Genomic DNA, 26,591 nt, shown 5'->3' on the forward strand with positions numbered 1-26,591 from the left:
ATTATGAGGTGTGTCTTGAGAAAGAGAGAAGGAGATAGAGTACACTGTTCCTTTAAGAATATTTTTAGTTCAGCGCTTCTCTCTGGTCAGCGGTCAGAAGAATCTGGTGTTAAGGGCAGAGTTAGGCGTGTGCCAGGTCGCTAATGGGAATAGAAAGGGTTCAGGACTAATCAACCTCTGGTTAAACATCGCTCCGCTCGCAGGGCTAGTGCTACTGAGAAACCACTGAGGAACCTGTTCTCAGAGTGGATAGTAGAGGACACAGACACAGGATATACACCCTGACAAAGGTATGTGACTGCTTCTCTCTCTTTATGAAACTAACTGTCTGATTCTGACACCTGTTGCTGCAGAGTGGGAGGGATTTGCCTTGGAATTGCCAAGGCTGGTGATTGGATGTTCACTGGTTGCATATTTCAGTGAACACTTACTGTAGGATTTTAGTGGTAGGAATTGTATCACTACATATTTATTCTTGTCTTGTTTTTTGGTAGGACAAATCTATTTGATATTGATCCCTTACTATGTGAAATATATATTATGGCATTTCTATTAATATTGTACAAATCATCTGGAAGTATTTTGGATAGCTCAGACTGAAATGAAACTAGTTTCACTGTGAGCAACTAGTGAGTCACATTTGGCCCTCAGGTGTGTATTAAAATGTAATGAACACAGCCCAGTGTGTGTGATCTGGTTACCAGATTCCATTACATTCTTCCCTGGCTTAGAAACACAAACACGCACGCACGCACGCACACACACACACACACACACACACACACACACACACACACACACACACACACACACACACACACACACACACACACACACACACACACACACACACACACACACACACACACACACACACAGTGTGTATACATGTATGCAAAATAGTGTGCGTCAGTGTACGGATATGAGTGTGTACACCAGTGTCTGCATGCTTTATGTGTGTGTGTGTGTGTGTGTGTGTGTGTGTGTGTGTGTGTGTGTGTGTGTGTGTGTGTGTGTGTGTGTGTGTGTGTGTGTGTGTGTGTGTGTGTGTGTGTGTGTGAGAGCGCGTATGGGCTGTTTCCGCTCCACAGACTAGAGGCCATTAGGGCTCGCTCCAGTGGCCAGCCCCAGTGTGGGGAAGGCTCTCTGTTCAATACCATAGTTTATCACTGGAGACAGCACCCAGCGCCTGACTAAAACACACCTCCATCTACACACACACTGTCACCACCAGGGAGAGGAAGGAGGGGGAGGGAGAGAGAGGGAGGGGATGAGTGAGGGATAGGGGAGGAGGAGGAATAGAGGAAACGAAAGGGAGAGAGAGAGAGAGAGAGACAGAGAGAGAGACAGAGAGAGAGAGAGAGAGAGAGAGAGAGATACACGATGGAGAGGAGAAGGGAAAGTGATGGAAAGTTCAAGAGAGAGGAGAGACACACTACTGAGAGAGGAGGAGTCTACTGCCTACTATGTTTACAATTGAAACACGCAGAAGGCTGTTCTGTTCAACTGAAACACAATGCTATACTAATACCTATACCAAACACAATGACTATCCAATACTATAATAAACACAATGACCATCCAATACTATAATAAACACACAATAAACACAATGACCATCCACTGCTATAATAAACACAATGACCATCCACTGCTATAATAAACACAATGACCATCCACTGCTATAATAAACACAATGACCATCCACTGCTATAATAAACACAATGACCATCCACTGCTATAATAAACACAATGACCATCCACTGCTATAATAAACACAATGACCATCCAATACTATACTGCTATAATAAACACAATGACCATCCACTGCTATAATAAACACAATGACCATCCACTGCTATAATAAACACAATGACCATCCACTGCTATAATAAACACAATGACCATCCACTGCTATAATAAACACAATGACCATCCACTACTATAATAAACACAATGACCATCCACTGCTATAATAAACACAATGACCATCCACTGCTATAATAAACACAATGACCATCCACTGCTATAATAAACACAATGACCATCCACTGCTATAATAAACACAATGACCATCCACTGCTATAATAAACACAATGACCATCCACTGCTATAATAAACACAATGACCATCCATACTATAATAAACACAATGACCATCCAATACTATAATAAACACAATGACCATCCACTGCTATAATAAACACAATGACCATCCACTGCTATAATAAACACAATGACCATCCACTGCTATAATAAACACAATGACCATCCACTGCTATAATAAACACAATGACCATCCAATACTATAATAAACACAATGACCATCCACTGCTATAATAAACACAATGACCATCTATAATAAACACAATGACCATCCACTGCTAATAAACACAATGACCATCCAATACTATAATAAACACAATGACCATCCACTGCTATAATAAACACAATGACCATCCACTGCTATAATAAACACAATGACCATCCACTGCTATAATAAACACAATGACCATCCATGCTATAATAAACACAATGACCATCCAATGCTATAATAAACACAATGACCATCCACTGCTATAATAAACACAATGACCATCCACTGCTATAATAAACACAATGACCATCCACTGCTATAATAAACACAATGACCATCCACTGCTATAATAAACACAATGACCATCCAATACTATAATAAACACAATGACCATCCAATACTATAATAAACACAATGACCATCCACTGCTATAATAAACACAATGACCATCCACTGCTATAATAAACACAATGACCATCCACTGCTATAATAAACACAATGACCATCTATAATAAACACAATGACCATCGATCACTGCTATAATAAACACAATGACCATCCACTGCTATAATAAACACAATGACCATCCAATACTATAATAAACACAATGACCATCCACTGCTATAATAAACACAATGACCATCCAATACTATAATAAACACAATGACCATCCACTGCTATAATAAACACAATGACCATCCAATACTATAATAAACACAATGACCATCCACTGCTATAATAAACACAATGACCATCCAATACTATAATAAACACAATGACCATCCACTGCTATAATAAACACAATGAACATCCACTGCTATAATAAACACAATGACCATCCATACTATAATAAACACAATGACCATCCACTGCTATAATAAACACAATGACCCATACCACAATGCTATAATAAACACAATGACCATCCACTGCTATAATAAACACAATGACTGCTATAATCCAAACTATAATAAACACAATGACCATCCACTGCTATAATAAACACAATGACCATCAATACTATAACAATGCTATAATAAACACAATGACCATCCAATGACCATCCACTGCTATAATAAACACAATGACCATCCACTGCTATAATAAACACAATGACCATCCAATGCTATAATAAACACAATGACCATCCCAATACTATAATAAACACAATGACCATCCACTGCTATAATAAACACAATGACCCAAACACAATGACCACTGCTATAATAAACACAATGACCTCCACTGCTATAATAAACACAATGACCATATAAACACAATGACCATCCACTATAATAAACACAATGACAATACTATAATAAACACAATGACCATCCACTGCTATAATAAACACAATGATAAACCAATCCACAATGACCATCCAATACTATAATAAACACAATGACCATCCTATAATAAACACAATGACCATCCACTGCTATAATAAACACAATGACCATCCACTGCTATAATAAACACAATGACCATCCACTGCTATAATAAACACAATGACCATCCACTGCTATAATAAACACAATGACCATCCAATACTATAATAAACACAATGACCATCCAATACTATAATAAACACAATGACCATCCCTATAATAAACACAATGACCATCCACTACTATAATAAACACAATGACCATCCACTGCTATAATAAACACAATGACCATCCAATACTATAATAAACACAATGACCATCCACTGCTATAATAAACACAATGACCATCACTGCTATAATAAACACAATGACCATCCAATGCTATAATAAACACAATGACCATCCATGCTATAATAAACACAATGACCATCCACTGCTATAATAAACACAATGACCATCCACTGCTATAATAAACACAATGACCATCCACTGCTATAATAAACACAATGACCATCCTATAGTAAACTGCTATAATAAACACAATGACCATCCACTGCTATAATAAACACAATGACCATCCAATACTATAATAAACACAATGACCATCCACCACAATGCTATAATAAACACAATGACCATCCACTGCTATAATAAACACAATGACCATCCACTGCTATAATAAACACAATGACCATCCACTGCTATAATAAACACAATGACCATCCACTGCTATAATAAACACAATGACCATCCAATACTATAATAAACACAATGACCATCCACTGCTATAATAAACACAATGACCATCCAATGCTATAATAAACACAATGACCACCATCCACAATGACCATCCAATACTATAATAAACACAATGACCATCCAATACTATAATAAACACAATGACCACCATGCTATAATAAACACAATGACCATCCAATACTATAATAAACACAATGACCATCCACTGCTATAATAAACACAATGACCATCCACTGCTATAATAAACACAATGACCATCCACTATAATAAACACAATGACCATCCACTGCTATAATAAACACAATGACACAATGACCATCCACTGCTATAATAAACACAATGACCAATACTATAATAAACACAATGACCATCCACTGCTATAATAAACACAATGACCATCCACTGCTATAATAAACACAATGACCATCCACTGCTATAATAAACACAATGACCATCCACTGCTATAATAAACACAATGACCATCCACTGACCTATAATAAACACAATGACCATCCACTGCTATAATAAACACAATGACCATCCACTGCTATAATAAACACAATGACCATCCACTGCTATAATAAACACAATGACCATCCACTGCTATAATAAACACAATGACCATCCACCTATAATAAACACAATGACCACTGCTATAATAAACACAATGACCATCCACTGCTATAATAAACACAATGACCATCCACTGCTATAATAAACACAATGACCATAATAAACACAATGACAATCGACTGCTATAATAAACACAATGACCATCCACTGCTATAATAAACACAATGACCGTCCACTGCTATAATAAACACAATGACCAATGATCCACTGCTATAATAAACACAATGACCATCCACTGCTATAATAAACACAATGACCATCCACTGCTATAATAAACACAATGACCATCCACTGCTATAATAAACACAATGACCGTCCACTGCTATAATAAACACAATGACCATCCACTGCTATAATAAACACAATGACCGTCCACTGCTATAATAAACACAATGACCAATCCACTGCTATAATAAACACAATGACCATCCACTGCTATATAATGACCATCCACTGTTATAATAAACACAATGACCATCCAATACTATAATAAACACTATAATGACCGTCCACTGCTATAATAAACACAATGACCATCCAATACTATAATAAACACAATGACCATCCACTGCTATAATAAACACAATGACCATCCACTACTATAATAAACACAATGACCGTCCACTGCTATAATAAACAGAATGACCATCCACTGCTATAATAAACACAATGACCATCCAATACTATAGTAACCACAATGACCATCCACTGCTATAATAAACACAAGTACACAAGTTGATTGCTGTGTTTTATTCCAAGAGGATGTTCCCTCCCCTCTGACCTTGTTCACTCCCCTTCACAGGTCTGATAGGGCTGGATAGGTGAAATGCAATATGGTGGGAACTAGATGGATCTAGTGATTACACCTACCCAGTTGTTTCTATCCATGAGGGCAATGAATTTAGGCCGAGGGATCTTTTGGATTGAAACACAGCCAATAACAAGATATCTATAGAGAAATTGCTCACCGAAATGACTCTCCCACCCTAGGACCTCTCCTCTGCCGTTACCCAGGGAGGGAGAGCCTAAAGCTGGGTATACAGAGGACACATCCAGCCTGGAGCTCTGTAAGCTGTGAATAATCACATGACAGCGCATTCCACTGATGGAAAGCACAGTGGACGCTCTATAATATCATATCATAAGTGATCTGGAGGGTGTGCCTGCTTAAAATACAGAATTAGAATCACTGTGTGTGGAGGAAGTGAGTGTGGAACTCCGTTTGAGCTACAACTGTGTGAATAGTTTTCATCTTGTGGATGTTTTTTGAGAATATTATGTATAAATCTGTTACGAATTAAAAGAATGGTACATATTTTCCCCATAAACTAGGCATCATGTTTGGGTGGCAGGTAGCCTAGCGGTTAGGAGTGTTGGGCCAGTAACTGAAAGGTTGTGGGTTCAAATCCCCAAGCATACTAGGTGAAAACTCTGCTGATATGCCCTTGAGCAATGTACTTAACCCTAATTGCTCTAGGGTTGCTGTCAATAATGGCTGAGTCCCGTCTCAGGGGGAGTGGGATATGCAAAAAGTAATAATCCAATTCATACATGTGCTTGTACATGTGTGAAATAGGACAAATGTAAGCACCCACTTAATGATTATTATATGTAGATTAATACATTCAGTGTAAATACCAAACTGTTTACGTGGAGTAAATACCAAACTGTTTACGTGGAGTAAATACCAAACTGTTTACGTGGAGTAAATACCAAACTGTTTACGTGGAGTAAATACCAAAACGTGGAGTAAATTCCAAACTGTTTTCCGTGGTAAATTCCAAACTGTAAATTCCAAACTGTTTACGTGGAGTAAATACCAAACTGTTTACATGGAGTAAATACCAAACTGTTTACATGGAGTAAATACCAAACTGTTTACGTGGAGTTTTACGTGGAGTAAATACCAAACTGTTTACGTGGAGTCCAAAAATTCCAAACTGTTTACGTGGAGTAAATACCAAACTGTTTACGTGGAGTAAATACCAAACTGTTTACGTGGAGTAAATTCCAAACTGTTTACGTGGAGTAAATACCAAACTGTTTACGTGGAGTAAATACCAAACTGTTTACGTGGAGTAAATACGTGGAGTAAATACCAAACCAAACTGTTTACGTGGAGTAAATACCAAACTGTTTACATGGAGTAAATACCAAACTGTTTACGCATATTAGTGTATCAGTCAAGTCACAAGGGGCCCTATTCAATAAAAAACTGTTTCCATGTTTCCAGGATTAGCTACATGCTACATGCTACATGCTACATGAATGTCCAAACTATAAACATTATTCTGCTTGGTACATGAATCCAAACTGTACCAGAACACCCCAAAGACCTGGTAATAGGATTTGATTGAATAGTGTCAAGGATACAGTATGAGGAAAAAGCAACTAATTGAGGTTCAGTGCAGATAAACAGATCCAGCCATAGTGATGCACTCTGGGAAATGAAGTCTCATCCAAGCCCCATGTTCACCAACTCTGATAGTTTATTTTATTTTATTAAACCAGGTAAGTTGACTGAGAACACATTCTCAGCAACAAGCTGGGGAATAGTTACAAGGGATGAATGAGCCAATTGTAAACTGGGGATGATTAGGTGTGAGTGCTAGATTGGGAAGGGTAGCCTATTGGTTAGAGTGATGGACTAGTAACCGAAAGGTTACAAGTTCAAATCCCCGAGCTTACAAGGTACAAATCTGTCGTTCTGCCCCTGAACAAGGCAGTTAACCCACTAGGCTGTCATTGTAAATAAGAATTTGTTCTTAACTGACTTGCCTAGTTAACTAAAATAAAAATGCCAGGGTTAACACCCCTACTCTTCCAAAAAGTGCCATGGGATCTGTAGTGACCACAAAGTGTCAGGACACCTGTTTAACATCACATCCAAAAGACAGCACCCTACACAATCTAATATTTTTTTAGACCAGAGGAAAGGGTGCCTCCTACTGGCCCTCCAACACTAGTTCCAGCAGCATCTGGTCTCCCATCCAGGGACTGACCAGGACCAACTCTGCTTAGCATCAGAAGCAAGCCAGCAGTGGGATGCAAGGTCGTATGCTACCAGTCCGGTAGTGGAGAACTACATGATTTGCGGGGTGTAGTTTCAATTAAATCAATCAAAATCGTGATAATATATTGAAGAGGTGTTTTGGCTGGAACAAAAGCATGCACACCTGCACACTTGACCCAGAGCACTACAATGCTATAATGGCATATCACTGGCATTTAGGTGTGTGTGTGTGTGTATACATCTGGATGTGTGATGCCTAAACACTTGAACCCACTCATTGTAGGCCTACCTTGAGATTACATGATCATCGTGATATTTACATAATAGCCAAAATGTCACCAGGACGTCATGTATTACAGAAATCAATAGTCAGCAGCTTAGGTCGTGTCATTGTTGTAAAGGTTACAAATGAGTACAGGGAAATACACTTGCCCCTTTGAACTAACAAGAGCTCTTCTGTAGCCTACACGTTATGTGTTTAACGGTTAACGTTGATCCCTTTAAAGCCCACATATTTTCCTTCAGTGAAGTCTTCTATCACCTGTCAGAAGCGGAACATGCGCGTTTGAGAGCGCAGGGAGAGAGGGAGAGGATGTGGTGTAGTAGGATAGAACTGAAGACAGACCCGCACGGAAAACCGTCGTCCATCGACAGAAGAGATGCGCGATATCAACACAGAACTGAGAGAACGAGGGAGAGGGCGATGTAAAGATGGAGAAATAATTTGAGATGCACGCAGAGTCGAGGGGGGTCGTTTTCACCGCTTTTCACCACGTTCTTTGGAGCTAGAAACGCAGAGCGTCGCGTCGAAATCGAAACGGGGGGCGGCGGGAGGGGGCCATCATGGGGAACGAAGCGAGCCTCGAAGGCGGCGAAGGGGTGCTTGCTGGATTACCGGAGGGGCTCGCACCGGACGGGAAAGGAGGCTTCATTCGGACCTCCACGGGGGCACAGGTGGACCTGAGCCAACTCAGCGAGGATGACAGAAAGCAACTCGCCGCGGCTATGTCAAGGGCGCAAGCCAACAAGCCCGGGGGCGCGCCCGCTCGAAGGCAGGATTTTACTGGCATTTTTGTGCACTTTAAAATGTCCACTCCTCTCCGTACCCCGTCATTTAACGGGCCTATTCACGAAAGAGAACGAAAGGCGTGTGTTTGTGCCGTGTTTTGATTAGGCAGAGCACTGCAGCTTGTCAGCAGTGTATCACTATGAATGCACAGGAAAGGAGAATGCATGTTCACACCCATTCACATTTACCATGGGGATAGATGATACCATTCAAAAATGGGATAGGTGGTTATTGTTATTGACATTTACAAAGATAGTCTTGAAGCATTGATAGCCATAAGACCAATGCTGTTTTTACCATCAATTGTTAATTCGCTTAATTTATTAATTTAAAGCATCTGGTAAAATGCTGGACAATTTGTCAGTTCGTTTACAATACCGCATCAGATCAAATATTAGAATGCACTAAATGGTATGATACTGAAATAATCTCATGTAACAATTATTTGCATGCGAATTACTGCGTAAATCGTTTAATTGTGCCATTATCAAAGGATAGCCGCTGTAAAATCGGTGGTAAGACGCCAGGGTTTGTAAAGAAACGAAATGCCTCCTGGGTAAAAATTACTCTGTCAAGCCACTGTATTTTTCCCCACGAAGGACGCTATCATCCCAAACAAATAGCCTCTCCACTCACGGTGCCAACATTGTATATCACCATTCCAATGTTGTCAATTATATATCATAACCTACTCGTATTTACATAGCTTCTATTGCAAATATATGTCAAGAGTCGATATTCAGGCCGACGCTGGCTGTGTGTCCCCTATTGACCAACAATTCTCACCAGTATATCATTAACATATACATTGGCACACGATACACGTTATCACAAATTCCTTATCACTAATTCGCTCTGTTGGTGAGAGCAGTTATTATTACCCAAGCCAGAATAGGGGGAGGGGATACATACATATTAATGTGGCTATATATAGAACAGCGATCGCAAATGTCATCACAGTCATTGATTTCCCCTTATTGCATCTTGAAAGTCGGTTTTGAATTTCATTTTGTAAATGGAAAGACATCGAACATCTTGTGGAAGGAAGCGCTTTAGCCAAGCGGATGAGCGGTCTGTCTGTGAGCTAGTTGCTTTCCATGGTGCTGAAACCAACAGTTGCCAATAGCAGAACTGGCGGGCTGTTTTTGACACATAAAGGAAAACTCCACCCAAAAACGATATTTTGGTATTTGTTTCATTAGTCTATTGTTGACATAGTGCCAAAATGTTTTGCTTGTCAGCAATCAAGTTTTTTTCAAGATATGTAACTTTCAAAGTACAGAAATCATCCACAAATGATGCATTTTGCATCATATGATGCTGCGTTTTGCATAATTTCTGTATTTTGAAAGTTACATAACTTGATTTCTGACAAGCAAAATATGTTGAGTCTATGACAACAATGGACTAATGAAACAAATACCAAAAGATAGTTTTGGGGTTTTTGAGTTTTCCTTTTAAACACCAATTAGCTTATGGTCTGTTGGCCTCAAGTAGCAAGCTATTTCTCTCTGTAATTCATGCTTTACCTTCAGGTCAAATTCACACTGACGCTTCACTGTTCCAAACCTGAACCGCTTGATCTTATTTCATGCTCGGCATTGATCTATCTATCATCTACGTGATAGGTTCAATCTCAGTTGATGAGTAGCAGGGTTGCACCTGACAGCAGTGTAGGCTAGGCTGTCTATACCGCCTCTCAGCTCGATCTAATAATGCCATCTCATCTTACCCCATTGAGCTGTCTCTCACTCTCTCTCCTATATCTCCATGATCTCTCAACTGTAGATGTCATTCAGAGCTATTCACTTTCCCATCAGCACTAGCCTAGGGCTGGTAGTATGCTTGCTTTGTGCTCGCTGTGCCGATGATAGGTCTATGTCCAATGGCTTTGGGGTGAAAGGTTAGCTTGTTGTTCATCATTGAGCATTTAGCATACAGTATTGCTCAATACCCCCAAAGAGCCACATCTCATGTAGGCCTTAGTAGTTAAGTAGGATGTTATTACAACACATCATACCAGATTGTTGAGATGTCTGTAGAATTTGAGTGATGAGTTGTCATATAACAATTATCATTCTTAATGATTTGGTTGTTTGGAAGATCTGTTTATCTGGGATACATATGTGTCTGTATGTGTGTTGAATGATATATTTAGGAGCTCTTCTGCGGCGATGGTGATCATGAGTGTTTAATTAGTCTCATCTCTAAGTTTGGCAACCGGCAAATATCAGCCATTTGATAGTGTAAAGTAGCTTCCCTCCTTGTCTCCTCTCCTTCCTCTTCGCTGATCTGAAAATGCAACAACATGGTGGAAGCCTATGGCAATTTGCTTTCACCTTTCCAGCTCTGTCACATCAGTACAGATTAAGGAAAGGAGGAAATGAAAGGAAGTCACAGAGTATTGAAATGTATACACATCATCTATTTCCATTTGTACTGCCAAATGACTCTTCTTTGTTTGTTTGTTTGTTTGTTTCTCACACTCTCTCTCTCAGGCCCTCGGAGGCAGATGTTCAGCAGCGGCCCCAGCAGCCAGGAGTTGGACCCTCTGTTCGGCTTAGCAAGAGTCGCACCGTAGATGCGTTTGGAGAGGGCCCCACTGGCAGGCCGGCCCCTGGCCGCAGTCCCTCGTCCCTCAGCCTCTTAGAGTCCCGATTCAGGCAGGAGCCTAAGGACCCAGAGAAGAAAACAGGCATGTTTGGCTCCAGCTTCCTGAGTGGGGCCAACCCACTTAATGCTGTCTCGTCTATGACCTCCCAGGTGTCCTCGGGAATGTCCTCAATGTCCTCCGAGGTCACCTCCATGGGCTCCGGGGTCAACATGCCCTCATTTGGCCTGTTTGACAAGGAAGAAAAGCCTGGAGAGAAGCCCCAAGGTGGGCCCCCAGGGCCAGGCAGCAAGGGCCCCCAGCAGGGGGGGCCAAGACCCCCTGGCCCCGGACAAGGGCCCAGACCCCCTGGGCAGCAAGGGCCCAGACCCACTGGTCAAGGACCCCTTGGGCAGCAAGGGCCCAGAACCCCTGGCCCCGGACAAGGGCCCAGACCCCCTGGGCAGCAAGGGCCCAGACCCGCTGGTCAAGGACCCCCTGGGCAGCAAGGGCCCAGAACCCTGGCCCCGGACAAGGGCCCAGACCCCCGGGCAGCAAGGGCCCAGACCACCTGGTCAAGGACCCCCTGGCCAGCAAGGACCCAGACCCCCTGTCTCCGGACAAGGGCCCCCTGGGCAGCAAGGGCCCAGACCACCTGGTCAAGTCCCCCCTGGGCAGCAAGGACCTAGACCCCCTGGCCCCGGTCAAGGGCCCCCTGGGCAGCAAGGACCCCCTGGCCCCGGTGCACAGTCAGGCGGGCCAGCTAAAGCTGGGGGTCCCCCTGGTCCACAAGGCCCTGGTAAACCACCTGGAGGTGGGTTGTGTCCGCTGTGCAAGAGTACCCAGCTCAACGTGGGCTCCAAGGAGCCGCCCAACTTCAGCAACTGTACCATGTGTAAGAACCAGGTGTGCAGCCTATGTGGATTCAGCCCCCCAGACTCGGAGGTAAGAGAATGCCCCTCTCTCTAGCTTGCTTTCTTCCTATCTCTCTTTCTCCTGTTCTCTGGTATATATTTATAGTACCCTTTCTCTCTCTCTCCACCGTATTTCCATTTTCCCACACTTCCTTTGTCGCTGTTCCTCTCTCTCTCTCGCTCTCTCGCTTACCCTTAAAATGTATTTGTACTGTAGTTTGTGCTGACTGAGGGTCTATTATATGGTGTTTTTTCACATCACATTCTGTCTCAGATGTATCAGACACTTCATTCAATTAAATGTCTACTAACGTATGCCTTGAATTAGTTTCAGTTTTCGGTTTCTGTTTCTGTTTATTAGTACAAAATTCACCCAGCATGTCTAAATGTCTAAATGACATTTCAACTTCACAAGAGAAGCACAGTACACCATTACAGTACAAAATATACATAAAAAAAGGTGAATCAATCAAAACCAACAGTTAATTCTCATATCTAAAGAAGCCGAGCGATAGTTTTTAAGCATTGGCATTTTTAGCATTAGCATTTTTAGCATGAGCTTTTCAGCATGAGCTTTTAGCATGAGCTTTTCAGCATGAGCTTTTCAGCATGAGCTTTTCAGCATGAGCTTTTCAGCATGAGCTTTTCAGCATTAGCCTTTAAGCATTTAGCGTTCCAGAGATGCCCATGCAGTCAGGCCTAGCTCTGGAAATGCCCCTCATATTAACGCCACACAGCTTGAGGAACAGAGGGGCCATATGGACAGTGGGGAAGCTATCAAGGTGACTCATGTCATGGGCACAGGAAGCCTCCAACCACCGGCCAATGTCAGGTTTCAGTAACCAACCACCCGAGCCATGCACCCCCGAGGCATGATGCCTGTTGAAACTGAGGGGGGCAGGTGATCTGATAGTTATCCATATAAGGTATTTATTATAGATATACAGAAAATACAATACAAATAATGAATTCAATGATTTGGTCATCAGTGCCCCTCTCAAAAAATAATATCTTTGCACACGCTATCAGATAAAACAGCAGAATCACAAAGTGGTCATATTTTGCATCTCTTTTTCTGGGGGTAGAATTATTGAGCATGGTAATCACAAAGAGGGAACGGAAATGTGAGTGTTGTTCTATGCAAGAAGACACTGAAAGTAACCATGTCAATATTGTCCTCTTTTGTAGGGTTTCTTGTTGTAGACAATGGTAACCAAGGCCATGTCCTGTGTAGTGAACAAAAACATTACACTGTAGCTAAGCTAGTTGTCAGGATATGTGACGAAACTCCATCTTTAGAACAAACAGACAGTATATATCATGTAGGAAATGAATATGAACATCTAATGATATATTTATAAAGTGTTACAGATGCATCAATACAGTTGATTCCCATTTCTAACTAACCATGAAATGCATCTACTTTCATCAGAGTACTTTTCTTATATTTCAAGAATGAATCAACCAATAAACATCTCAAATTAAACAAATAAAATGGTTTGTAATGATGATTTTTTTTGCCTCAAATTAGAGAAATATTCCATTTGTAATGTAGCCTTGTCAAATAGTACATTTAATGGTGGTTCTGCAAATTGCCACGATCTGCAAATACAGCTCCCGTTACTGCAACACATAATTAGTATAAATCATTCAATTTGCTTTTAAATCCCTCATGAACTGAGCGAAAAACAATTTACAGTGTGAAAAGAGAATCATGTTATTGAAATTTACTAATTAAGTTTTTTTTTTTTCTTTGAATTACTGTGATGTTTCACTTAAAGGAAAGGATTGTGTGTGTGTGTGTGTGTGTGTGTGTGTGTGTGTGTGTGTGTGTGTGTGTGTGTGTGTGTGTGTGTGTGTGTGTGTGTGTGTGTGTGTGTGTGTGTGTGTGTGTGTGCGTGCGCGCGTGTGGGCGTGCTCATGCGCATTGTGTGTGTGTGTGTGTGTGTGTGTGTGTGTATGTGTGTGTGTGTGTGTGTGTGTGTGTGTGTGTGTGTGTGTGTGTGTGTGTGTGTGTGTGTGTGTGTGTGTGTGTGTGTGTGTGTGTGTGTGTGTGTGTGTGTGTGTGTGTGTGTGTGTGTGTGTGTGTGTGTGTGTGTGTGTGTGTGTGTGTGTGTGTGTGTGTGTGTGTGTGTGTGTGTGTGTGTGTGTGTGTGTGCGTGTCATTGTGTGTGTGCGTGTGTGTGTGTACCTGTTTTCATGTGCCTGTCAAATATAAAAATACAAAGCAGAACATACTGTTTGGTCCTTTAAAAACCTGCTGGATGTAAAATATTGTGTGCTATAACATGGAAATTAAATAAATGTCACTCTGGGTGACAACATAATGGTATTTGTTTCCAACATTTGGGCTGTTTTCCTAAAGAAGTTAAATCCGCTTTGTGTTTTGTTACCTTGCCACGTTACTAATGAGTATCGCGATACTGGTACTGTCCCGGCCATACAGTACATATGTGTATATGTGTGTGTCGTATGTGTGTCTGACCATGTTTTGTATCTTTTCAGGGTAAAGAGTGGCTGTGTCTCAACTGCCAGATGCAGAGGGCTATGGGGGTATGGATGACCCTCCTATGATGGGCAAGGGCTCTGCCCCTCCTTCACCCTCAAGGAAAGACCCTGGAAAAGATGGCAAGAAGCCCAATCTACTGATTAAGCAGCAGAGCATCTCCGACAGAGGCTTAACCCTCCAACCACGCCCAAACAGAAATCCCCGGCTCATCTTCCCCGAAAGGCAGCCCCCAGCCCTCACCGGCCAAAGGTAAACAGGAGTCCAGCTTCTTCGGGGGGGCCTGGGGGCATCAGCCTAGGGGGCTCACCGATGTGGCCAAGCCTCCAGCCGCTGCCTCCCAGGCGGCCGAGTCCATCACGGGAACAATGTTCAGTGGCTTTGGTGGGTTCACTGGATCAGCCAAACCTGATCGGGCCAAAGCCGCTGCTGGTACCCAAAAAACAGCAGAGTCGGTGACGGGAAAGATGTTCAGCGGGTTCGGTGGTTTTACTGAGACAGCCAAGCCCCGGCGGCTGCCTCACAGATGTTTGGCTTTGGCTCGTCTATCTTGAGCTCGGCCACCAACCTCATGACCACCGACTCTGTGGACTCTGTGGATGAGAAAGCTGGTTCTCCTGCCGATTCTCCTGCCGGTTCTCCTGCCGGCTCTCCCCCAGACTCCCCTTCTCTGCCCCCGGTTCTCCCCTCGGTTCTCCCCCGGACTCTCCCTTCTCCGCTCCCGGGTCCCCCCGACTCAGACAGCCCTGACACCCCACCTGCCTCCAAGAAGGCCCCCAAACGTGCCGTCTCCCTGCTGAAGGACCAAAAGTCCATCGAAGCAGATCCCTCCGTGGAGCCTTTGAAAGCGGGGAGCCGCTCACTACGGCCACAGGCTCGGGGCCCATGAAAACTGTCCTCTGTGTAAGGTGGAGCTGAACGTTGAATCAGCAGACCCCCTAACTACAGCAACTGCACTGAGTGCAAGAAGAGTGTGTGCAACCTGTGTGGCTTCAACCCCACACCTCATCTTGGTGAGGTAAGACCAGTACAGCTTTCACTACTGCTAAAATATAAACAGTTCTGAAAGGTACACAAACCATACAAGGATTTCAGCCGTTTCCATTGTTACAGTAGGTGGGTTAGGGCTACAGTCTTCTGTACACTCCATGTTGTTCAGTCACTCACTGGCTATATAAAAACCACGTCTGCAGTCAATTTGGTTTCTATATCTTCCAATTGTAATCAGGACACAAATATTGACACCCTGTTTAAAGGTACCCTCTTACCATAAGTGAACCTGAACGTTGGTCACGGTCTTGGTGGTCATGACTGCTGCACATGTTTGACCTTTGAGGGAGTGGTTTGTGGTTGATGCGTTTAGCTTTCCCTAGCCTCCTAGCTGCCCTGTAGTCTAACTCTAAGCCATTGTGGGGCTAGGTTAATAAGGCTAAATGAATGCCATTTAAATGGCCATCTCATTATTGAGCGACATTTACACTTCAAAAGGCTGGCACTTGACTCTGTAATCTAAGAGAGGGGTGTGTGTGTGTGTGTGTGTGTGTGTGCGTGTGTGTGTGTGTGTGTGTGTGTGTGTGTGTGTGTGTGTGTGTGTGTGTGTGTGTGTGTGTGTGTGTGTGTGTGTGTGTGTGTGTGTGTGTGTGTGTGTGTGTGTGTGTGTGTGCGTGCGTGTGTGTGTGTGTGTGTGTGTGTGTGCGTGTGGTCATAGGGACCAAATACTCTTTAATTTCTCATCTTCCTAGGAGGTTATAAAGTGTTATTACTGGCGTGTCCCATTGACGCTGAATTAACATACATCACTTACATTCAGTTCCCAAGAACAGATGGTTTATGGGGTCATCAAATTATATTAATGGAAGAACTGCACAGAATTTCATTCAGTTCAGCGGATCAAAGCTCACTGTCAAACAGTATTGTGATGGGAAAATACAGCAGTAGCCGACTTAATGCTTGTCCACTGTGTAACTGCTGTATATTTTGGTTGACAGGTCAATAGGGTGTAATACGGGTAGCGTTGGTTTCTCAATTATAATAGCAAGTTTGGTTGAACTGTGACTAGATTGTCTTTGTTATCGACCATGTCTGGCTCGGCTTAGGAGCTACTCACAGTGTAAGTTGTTCAACCTTGAGTGAAAGCAGTGAACGTGTTGAAAGCAGGTATAGTTGAGCTCACGCGATGGCAGGTTTGGCGTAGCTTCACATGCTAGCTTCCCTATGCTAGTAGGTAGTTTAGTGTTTAGCGGTGTAGCGCGTGGCCAGTTCCCTTAGTAATCACGCTACTGGTCTATTTAAGGTGTTCCGGGAGATTAGGCAGTCTAACTCCTTGTCACACGGTGAGAACCATGACTCCACCACCACGCCCGACAAGATGGCCGCCACTCCATTATGAAACAACGTCACTGAAATGGCTCTCCATTTTCCCGTGGAGTTCATCATTTACGTTTAGGTTTATTTAACATTATTGTATGTAGAAACACATACACTGTGATGTCATACAGTACTTCAAAGGACAGTTAAAATAGAGGTAGATCCTCATGTATCTTTGTGTTGGCTTAGACAGCTAGTTACTACATACTACTATGTACCCTAAGGTTGTTACTAGTGTAACTACCTCATTACTACACAGGTGGCACTTACTTTACCTACTAATTTTAGGTCCTAGAGGAGCAAAGGCCCTCAGGTTACGGCCTCTGGACTACACAGGTCAACTCAATATAAAATGCTTCCAATATCATAGACTGGTATGTATCGCTGTGTTGTCGTACTGACCCATCTTTGGCAGTAATGAGGAGCAGTGTATTCCTCAAATGAAGTCCAAGGCACGGGAAATGTGTAATTACATTGGGGAGATCAGCATCCTATGTGATTATGCTCTTAGACGGCCTAATGAGCCAAAGATTAGGTGTCTCTGGACCAGTGTGTCTTAACACTGCAACCAATATACTTGTTGTGCTCAAAATCAGGGTTGTGTTCATTAGGCACCAAACGGAAGAAAACTGACTGAAATAGTGAGGGACTAGCTGGACTTGTCCAATAAGAAATGCTGATTTTCATTTCCAATGCAAAACGCTTTGTGACAGTGTGCAATTATGAACACAACCCAGGTGCGGAGTATAACCGACAGAGATGAAATACCATCATGTTTCAGGGACTATGGAAATTCATCTTTACTCAGTCGAGAATGAATAGGACATTCTGATCATGGATTGAAAAGGTTCACTGAAAAACATACTAATTGAAAAAGTCCTCATTTCCTGATTTATACATGTTAAATTTCGATCCCAAACCTGATTTTAACTGAGCTGAAATTCAATTCAACCCAACCAGACATGCATCTAATCTGATCCAATCCATTCAAGGATGCTTCATGAAACTGAACTTGTTGATTGACGGAGAGCTACATAGAGCCCTGAGTCCTTTGTGATGAAGAGGAATAGATAGATGATGTGAGTCATTGGTCTAGGACAGAGCATGGTGCTGGATGGCCATGTGAACGAGGCTGCTCCTGCCCCAGTCTACCTACCTCAGTACACTGACTCATCCACCCTTTTCTCTGCTTCGTCAGCAGACATGCCTTGCCTCTGTCACTCTCCCAACACTTGCTCCGAGCTGAGGATTTGTTTGTGTGTATTTGTTTGTGTATTTGTGTGTATTTGTGTGTGTTTGTGTGTGTGTTTAGGGGTTGTGTGTATGTTTAGGGGGGGTTGGTGCATGCATTGCATTGAATCTGAAGGAGCATTTATCTGTGTGTTGGTGTTTGTTTGGTGTGTGTTGTGTGTTGCTTGCTGTGTAGGCGAGCTGTAGAAAAAGTAATCTCTGCTTCTTAAAAGGATTTAAAGGGCATCAGGAAGCCTGTCCCAGTCAGAAGAGGTGTCCCTTAACCTTCCTCAATATGAGCCTCTCTCTCTCTCTCTCTCTCTCTTCTGTTATTATCTCTGTTCTTTTCTCTGTTTTCATGTTTATTTGAGTAAAGAACTGTACATATCAGATAATAAACTGAAAACAGGCCTGATGGAACCATTGACGGGAACCTTTCCTAAATGTTGATCAAACAAATGACATTAGACCAGTGGATTATAATTCCTTTTTTTTGTCCGAATATTAGAATATTTTCTTGGAAATCTTTTGACAAATGGATGGGAACCTAGCTTCTGTCTCTCTGTCCCTCTCTCTCTCTTACTGTCTCTTTCATTTTGTGTTCTGTCCCTCTCTCTCTCCTACTGTCTCTTTCATTTTGTTTTCTGTCCCTCTCTCTCTCTTACTGTCTCTTTCATTTTGTTTTCTGTCCCTCTCTCTCTCTTACTGTCTCTTTCATTTTGTTTTCTGTCCCTCTCTCTCTCTTACTGTGTCTTTCATTTTGTTTTCTGTCCCTCTCTTTCTCTTACTGTCTCTTTCATTTTTTTGTTTTCTGTCCTCTCTCTCTCTCTTACTGTCTCTTTCATTTTGTTTTCTGTCCCTCTCTCTCCTACTGTCTCTTTCATTTTGTTTTCTGTCCCTCTCTCTCTCTTACTGTCTCTTTCATTTTGTTTTCTGTCCCTCTCTCTCTCTTACTGTCTCTTTCATTTTGTTTTTGTTTTACTGTCTCTTTCCTGTCCTCTCTCTTTTACTGTCTCTTTCATTTTGTTTTCTGTCTCTTCTTTTACTGTCTCTTTCATTTTGTTTTCTGTCCCTCTCACTCTCTTACTGTCTCTTTCATTTTGTTTTCTGTCCCTCTCTCTCTCTTACTGTCCCTCTCTCTTACTTCTCTTTCATTTTGTTTTCTGTCCCTCTCTCTCTCTTACTGTCTCTTTCATTTTGTTTTCTGTCCCTCTCTCTCTCTTACTGTCTCTTTCATTTTGTTTTCTGTCCTCTCTCTCTCCCTCATTTTTTATTTCTCTTCTACCCATCAGCTGATCAAATCAAATCAAAGTTGTTATTTAGTAGTTTAGATGTTGTTCTCAAGGATCTCTGGCTGTTCTGGCTCTACTGTTCTGCATCTACTGTTCTGGCTCTTCTGTTCTGGCTCTACTGTTCTGCCTCTACTGTTCTGCTCTACTGTTCTGCTCTACTGTTCTGTCTCTACTGTTCTGCCTCTCCTGTTCTGCCTCTACTGTTTGACAATATTTACTCTTGCTCTCCCCAAGCATAAAATACATTGATTCTGTCTCTGAAATGGCTTCTGCCCAGCACAACACTTTAAAACCTCTTCCCTGTCATTTTTGTTCCAGCCCAGCACTAACACACCTCAATGGCTTGGTGATTAGTGGACTAGTTTAATCAGGTGTGTTAGAATAACAATATGCAGTTTATTCATTTCAAATCATTTTTGTTATAGTATATTTATAGTCCACTCAGTAACGTATGAGACTGCTGCGATGCAGACACTACTGTAGGAGGCTGCCTTGTTGCTCACATCAGACAGCATCCAAGGCCCTTGTCAGAATTATATTATATAACCTAGGGAGAGGAACCATGACACCTGAGCTACAACATTCACTGGACTAAGCCATTTCCAAAGGCTGCTCTGTGGACAACCTCACAGATATGTCTTTGTGTCAACATACAGAGACAATGAACATGCTATAGTCATATGATATAATTCATTATACTTTATAGTAGAGACCATCACCATCATGGGGAAGCTGAATCCAACATTTAGGTTCATGATCCAACATTCGACTTTTCTATCTGGCCATCAAATCTAAGATAAATATGTATTTATCTGAGGCAGATTGTGTTTGTTTACAAATAGGTCTACAGGACCAATACGATGTGACATTATTCATCCTGGATAAATGAATGGCTGTACACCTGTGGTCAGCTGGGTACACCTGTGGTCAGCTGGGTACACCTGTGGTCAGCTGGGTACTCCTGTGGTCAGCTGGGTACACCTGTGGTTAGCTGGGTACACCTGTGGTCAGCTGGGTACACCTGTGGTCAGCTGTGTCCCCAAGGTGTTATTTTGGTTGTCCATCTGCTCCAGGTTAGCTGTTGAGTCAGCTGGGTAAACCTGTGATCAGCTATACACCTGTGGTAGGGTACACCTGTGAGCTGATACCTTGTTTCCATGGCAAAATGGAAACACCAAAGTGGGTACACATACTCAGTTGGTCCTGTGGTTAAAAACCTGCTGTAGCTGGGACACCTGTGGTCATAATGTGTTCTATACCTTGGAAAATAAATAAAATGGGACTATGGTCATGACAAGCTGGGAAAGGTGCTTGTACACCTTTTCAGCTAAACCTGTGGTTAGGTGTCCCCAAGGTGTTAGTTTTGTTTCCATCTGCCATGATAATAACAGGTAACTCAATACTAGTAGGGTTGGCCCTATATTCTTCCATGGCAAAAATGGAAACACAAAGCAGAACACACACACAAACACCACTGTATGGAACACATTGTGTTCTATACACTTGGAAAATGAATAAAATGGGACATGGATGACACAGACACTTGTTTTCACACACACACACACATGACACACACACACACACACAGACACACACACAGTTTTGACACAGACACACACACACACACACACACACACACACACACACACACACACACACACACACACACACACACACACACACACACACACACACACACACACACACACACACACACACACACACACACACACACACACACACACACACACACACACACACACACACACACACACACACACACACACACACACAGACACAGACACACACACACACACACACACACACACACACACACACACACACACACAGACACACACACACACAGACACACAGACACACACACACACACACACACACACACACACACACACACACACACACACACACACACACACACACACACACACACACACACACACACACACACACACACACACACACACACACACACACACACACACACACACACACACACACACACACACACACACACACACACACACACACACACACACACACACACACACACACACACACACACACACACACACACACACACACACACACACACACAGACACACACACACACACACACACACACACACACACACACACACACAGACACACACACACACACACACACACACACAGACACACACAGACACACACACACACACAGACACACACACACACACACACACACACACACACACACACACACACACACACACACACACAGCCCCACCTGTTTCCTCTGCCCTGAATGATCTGCTCACTGTCTGTGTTATTTTGGCTGGACAAACACACACACACCTCTATTTCTTGGCTTTGTGTGGTGTTTCCTGTAGTCTCCTTATTAATTTCAGGTTGGTGCCCACACTGCCTCCCACACTGTGAGCCTGCTTCAGCCCACACCGCTAGCATATGAACAGGAATGTCTTCTATTGGCTCACACAAATACACATACATACATACATACATACATACATACATACATACATACATACATACATACATACATACATACATACATACATACATACATACATACATACATACATACATACATACATACATACATACATACATACATACATACATACATACATACATACATACATACATACATACATACATACATACATACATACATACATACATACATACATACATACATACATACATTAAGTTGACTGTGCCTTTAAACAGCTTGGAAAATTCCATAAAATGATGTCATGGCTTTAGAAGCTTCTGATCGGCTAATTGACATCATTTGAGTCAATTGGAGGTGTACCTGTGGATGTATTTCAAGGCCTACCTTCAAAGTCAGTGCCTCTTTGTTTGACATCATGGGAAAATCAAAAGAAATCAGCCAAGACCTCAGAAAAAAAATTGTGGACCTCCACAAGTCTGGTTCATCCTTGGGAGCAATTTCTAAACACCTGAAGGTACCACGTTCATCTGTACAAACAATAGTATGCAAGTATAACCACCATGGGACCACGCAGCTGTCATACCGCTCAGGAAGGGGACGTGTTCTGTCTCCTAGAGATGAACGTACTTTGGTGCGAAAAGTGCAAATCAATCCCACAACAACAGCAAAGGACCTTGTGAGGATGCTGGAGGAAACAGGTACAAAAGTATCTATATCCACAGTAAAACGAGTCCTATATCGATACAACCTGAAAGGCCGCTCAGCAGGGAAGAAGCCACTGCTCCAAAACCGCCTTTAAAAAGCCAGACTACGGTTTGCAACTGCACATGGGGACGAAGATCGTACTTTTTTTTCGTACTTTTCGTACAAATGTCCTCTGGTTTGATGAAATAAAAATAGAACTGTTTAGCCATAATGACCATCGTTATGTTTGGAGGAAAAAGGGGGAGGCTTGCAAGCCGAAGAACAACATCCCAACCGTGATGCACGGGGGTGGCAGCATTATGTTGTCGGGGTGCTTTGCTGCTGGAGGGACTGGTGCACTTCACAAAATAGATGTCCTCATGAGGAAGGAAAATTATGTGGATATATTGAAGCAACATCTCAAGACATCAGTCAGGAAGGTAAAGCTTGGTCGCAAATGGGTCTTTCAAATGGACAATGACCCCAAGCATACTTCCAAACTTGTGGCAAAATGGCTTAAGGACAACAAAGTCAAGGAATTTGAGTGGCCATCACAAACCCGCAAACCCTAAAATTATGACCCAAGTTAAACAATTTAAAGGCAATGCTACCAAATACTAATTGAGTGTATGTAAATTTCTGACCCACTGGGAATGTGATAAAAGAAATAAAAGATGAAAGAAATAATTCTCTCAACTATTATTCTGACATTTCACATTCTAAAAGTAAGGTGGTGATCCTAACTGATCAAAGACAGGGAATTTTTGATAGGATTAAATGTCATGAATTGTGAAAAATTGATTTTAAATGTAGTTGGCTAAGGTGTATGTAAACATCCAACTGCAACTGTACATATATACAGAGATGCACACAGATTGACGCACACAGAGACAAAGAAATACACACATTCAGAGATACACACACAGAAACACACACAGACAAATGGAACGCATCAATACTGTACACAGACACACACATAGAGATACACACACACAGCCTTGTGCAGTGTTAACAGAAGCATCTCTCTCTCTCTCTCTCAGCCTCATTAATCCACCATTCCAGCCAAGTCTGCTGTATACAGTAGAACTGAGTTCCATGTATGTGTGTGTGTCTTTGTCTTTGTGCGTCCCTCTGTGTGTGTGTGTCTTTGAGCGTCCCTCTGTGTGTGTGTCTTTGAGCGTCCCTGTGTGTGTGTGTGTCTTTATTCGTCCCTCTGTGTGTGTGTGTGTCTTTGAGCGTCCCTCTGTGTGTGTGTGTCTTTGAGCGTCCCTCTGTGTGTGTGTCTCTGTCTGTCTCTGTATACACTACCGTCACTCTCACTCCCATCACTTGCCCCGAGGACAGAAATGGACAAAAATAGCCTGAGCTACAAAAGAGCTACTGAGGATACAAGCAACTACAGGGCGCCATGGGAAATCATCTCTCTCTCTCTCGCTCTCTCTCTCTCTCTCTCTTGACCATGGAGGTGTGTGAGTCTTAGGAAGAGAGAAAAGTTTAGCATATACACCCAATAAAATATGTGTGACTATGGGAGGCCTGGTGAATGTAGTTGTGTTTGTGTACATTTACGTGTTTAATATTGCCTTTCCCACAGACCAATACTATGTAGTGTAAAATGTCCAACTTCAAATGGAAGCTGCCTGAACATCACAGGTAGTAAAGTGTTTGTACTATCTGTTTGGTGATTTACTCTGTGTGACATATGGGGTTAGCAAACCTCCAGGGCCCTAGTCGGTACAGCTCCCCCTGTTATACAGACCTATTACTGGGTCATGATTCTTCATTATCTACAGCACATTTACGAGGGATTGGAGGTTTAGGAGCCATATTTTAGCCAAGCCAAGTGAGCGACTGCGGCCAAGAGATACTGGCGCCAGGAAATCGATGAGGTGCCAGTGTTAAGTCCTATTGAGAGGGGAGATGCACAGAGACACACACTGAGACCCTGGTTCCGATAGCGCAAGCTGTTGTATTTGCGTCAGGTCAGCTTTGGCTTATGTCAGATGCATAGATACACAGACACACTGCCAGATATATGTCATACACACGCACGTAGGCACATATGCATGTAGAATTTTTACTTCAATGCCAGGTTTAGTATCACAATACTCAATACCATCACGATACTTCATACCAAAGTGATACCAAAACGATACCAATGCAAAAAATAAAAAACGTATTAGCTAAATGAATGGCCCTTGATCCAGACAGATCTTGTGTGTTCAATTTCATTTGAAATGTTTGATTTTCAAATGTATTCATTAATGACTCACCACGTTTTTTTAACCAATCTATATAACAGCATAATGGTAATAATTTATTTGAATGGTAAATCTCTATTGATCATCTGGGTAAATCAAGATGTAGCCTAGGCCTGTTCACAATACAGGTGAATGTATATTCAATAGAAGTGTGTTCATGCATTGAGTTATTGAGCTTGTTTTGGTTGATTTCATGGGGTTATAAATGAAAAACAATATGTTTACCTTCCAATTGTGACTTATTTTATTGTACTGATCAACAACATTTGCATAAAAGAAGCAATATCTTATTTTATAAAAGTGCGCGCTGTCTCTTTAAGACCCATGATGTCATTCACACACAGTCAGTTTTCTTGGCTGAAGCAAAGATGATCTTGACTGGGGCAGATGTTAGCCGGGGTAAACGAGTGAATGAATTACGTTTTTGGTGACAATTAGCTTTGTAATCAGCAATATTTTGAAATACTAGGGCTGTGATTGGTGTTGGCTTCAGCTGTAAGTTAGCAAGGAAAGTTAGCCTACAACGCTGGAAACGACCGGTATCTTCTTGCACTGTAGTGTTCTAGCCTGTACTGGACATTGTTTTGGGAACAGTAATTAGAAGTTTCAACATTTCTACTGTGTTGCATTATTAAAGTGTGTTAACTTTTATACAGCATAAGCATATGCAGCCCAGTTAGTTCAGTGGTTACTTAGAACAGGCTAGAGCTAGCAATGAGGAAGTGGAGCGGGCACCGTGCTATAGAGCTAGCAATGAGGAAGTGGAGCGGGAACCGTGCTCTAGAGCTAGCAATGAAGTGGAGCGGGCAGTAGAGAGCAATGAGGAAGTGGGCACCGTGCTCTAGAGCTAGCAATGAGGAAGTGGAGCGGGCACCGTGCTCTAGAGCTAGCAATGAGGAAGTGGAGCGGGCACCGTGCTCTAGAGCTAGCAATGAGGAAGTGGAGCGGGCACCGTGCTCTAGAGCTAGCAATGAGGAAGTGGAGCGGGCACCGTGCTCTAGAGCTAGCAATGAGGAAGTGGAGCGGGCACCGTGCTCTAGAGCTAGCAATGAGGAAGTGGAGCGGGCACCGTGCTCTAGAGCTAGCAATGAGG

At 42.5% G+C, this 26,591-nt stretch overlaps 1 protein-coding gene across 1 annotated transcript; it reads left to right on the forward strand.

The window, feature by feature from the left end:
* The first annotated feature begins 103 nt into the window (after positions 1 to 103).
* Positions 104 to 15,256, forward strand: LOC121845020 (basic proline-rich protein-like). Its single transcript, XM_042315708.1, has 4 exons — positions 104 to 290; positions 11,677 to 12,273; positions 12,305 to 12,713; positions 15,188 to 15,256. Exons 2-4 carry the CDS (start codon positions 11,876 to 11,878, stop codon positions 15,254 to 15,256), a joined length of 876 nt encoding a protein of 291 aa, XP_042171642.1. The 5' UTR covers positions 104 to 290; positions 11,677 to 11,875.
* Positions 15,257 to 26,591: the final 11,335 nt, after the last annotated feature.

This window comes from Oncorhynchus tshawytscha, unplaced genomic scaffold (genome assembly GCF_018296145.1).
Source record: "Oncorhynchus tshawytscha isolate Ot180627B unplaced genomic scaffold, Otsh_v2.0 Un_contig_10417_pilon_pilon, whole genome shotgun sequence".
NCBI classification, from domain to species: Eukaryota; Metazoa; Chordata; class Actinopteri; order Salmoniformes; family Salmonidae; genus Oncorhynchus; species Oncorhynchus tshawytscha.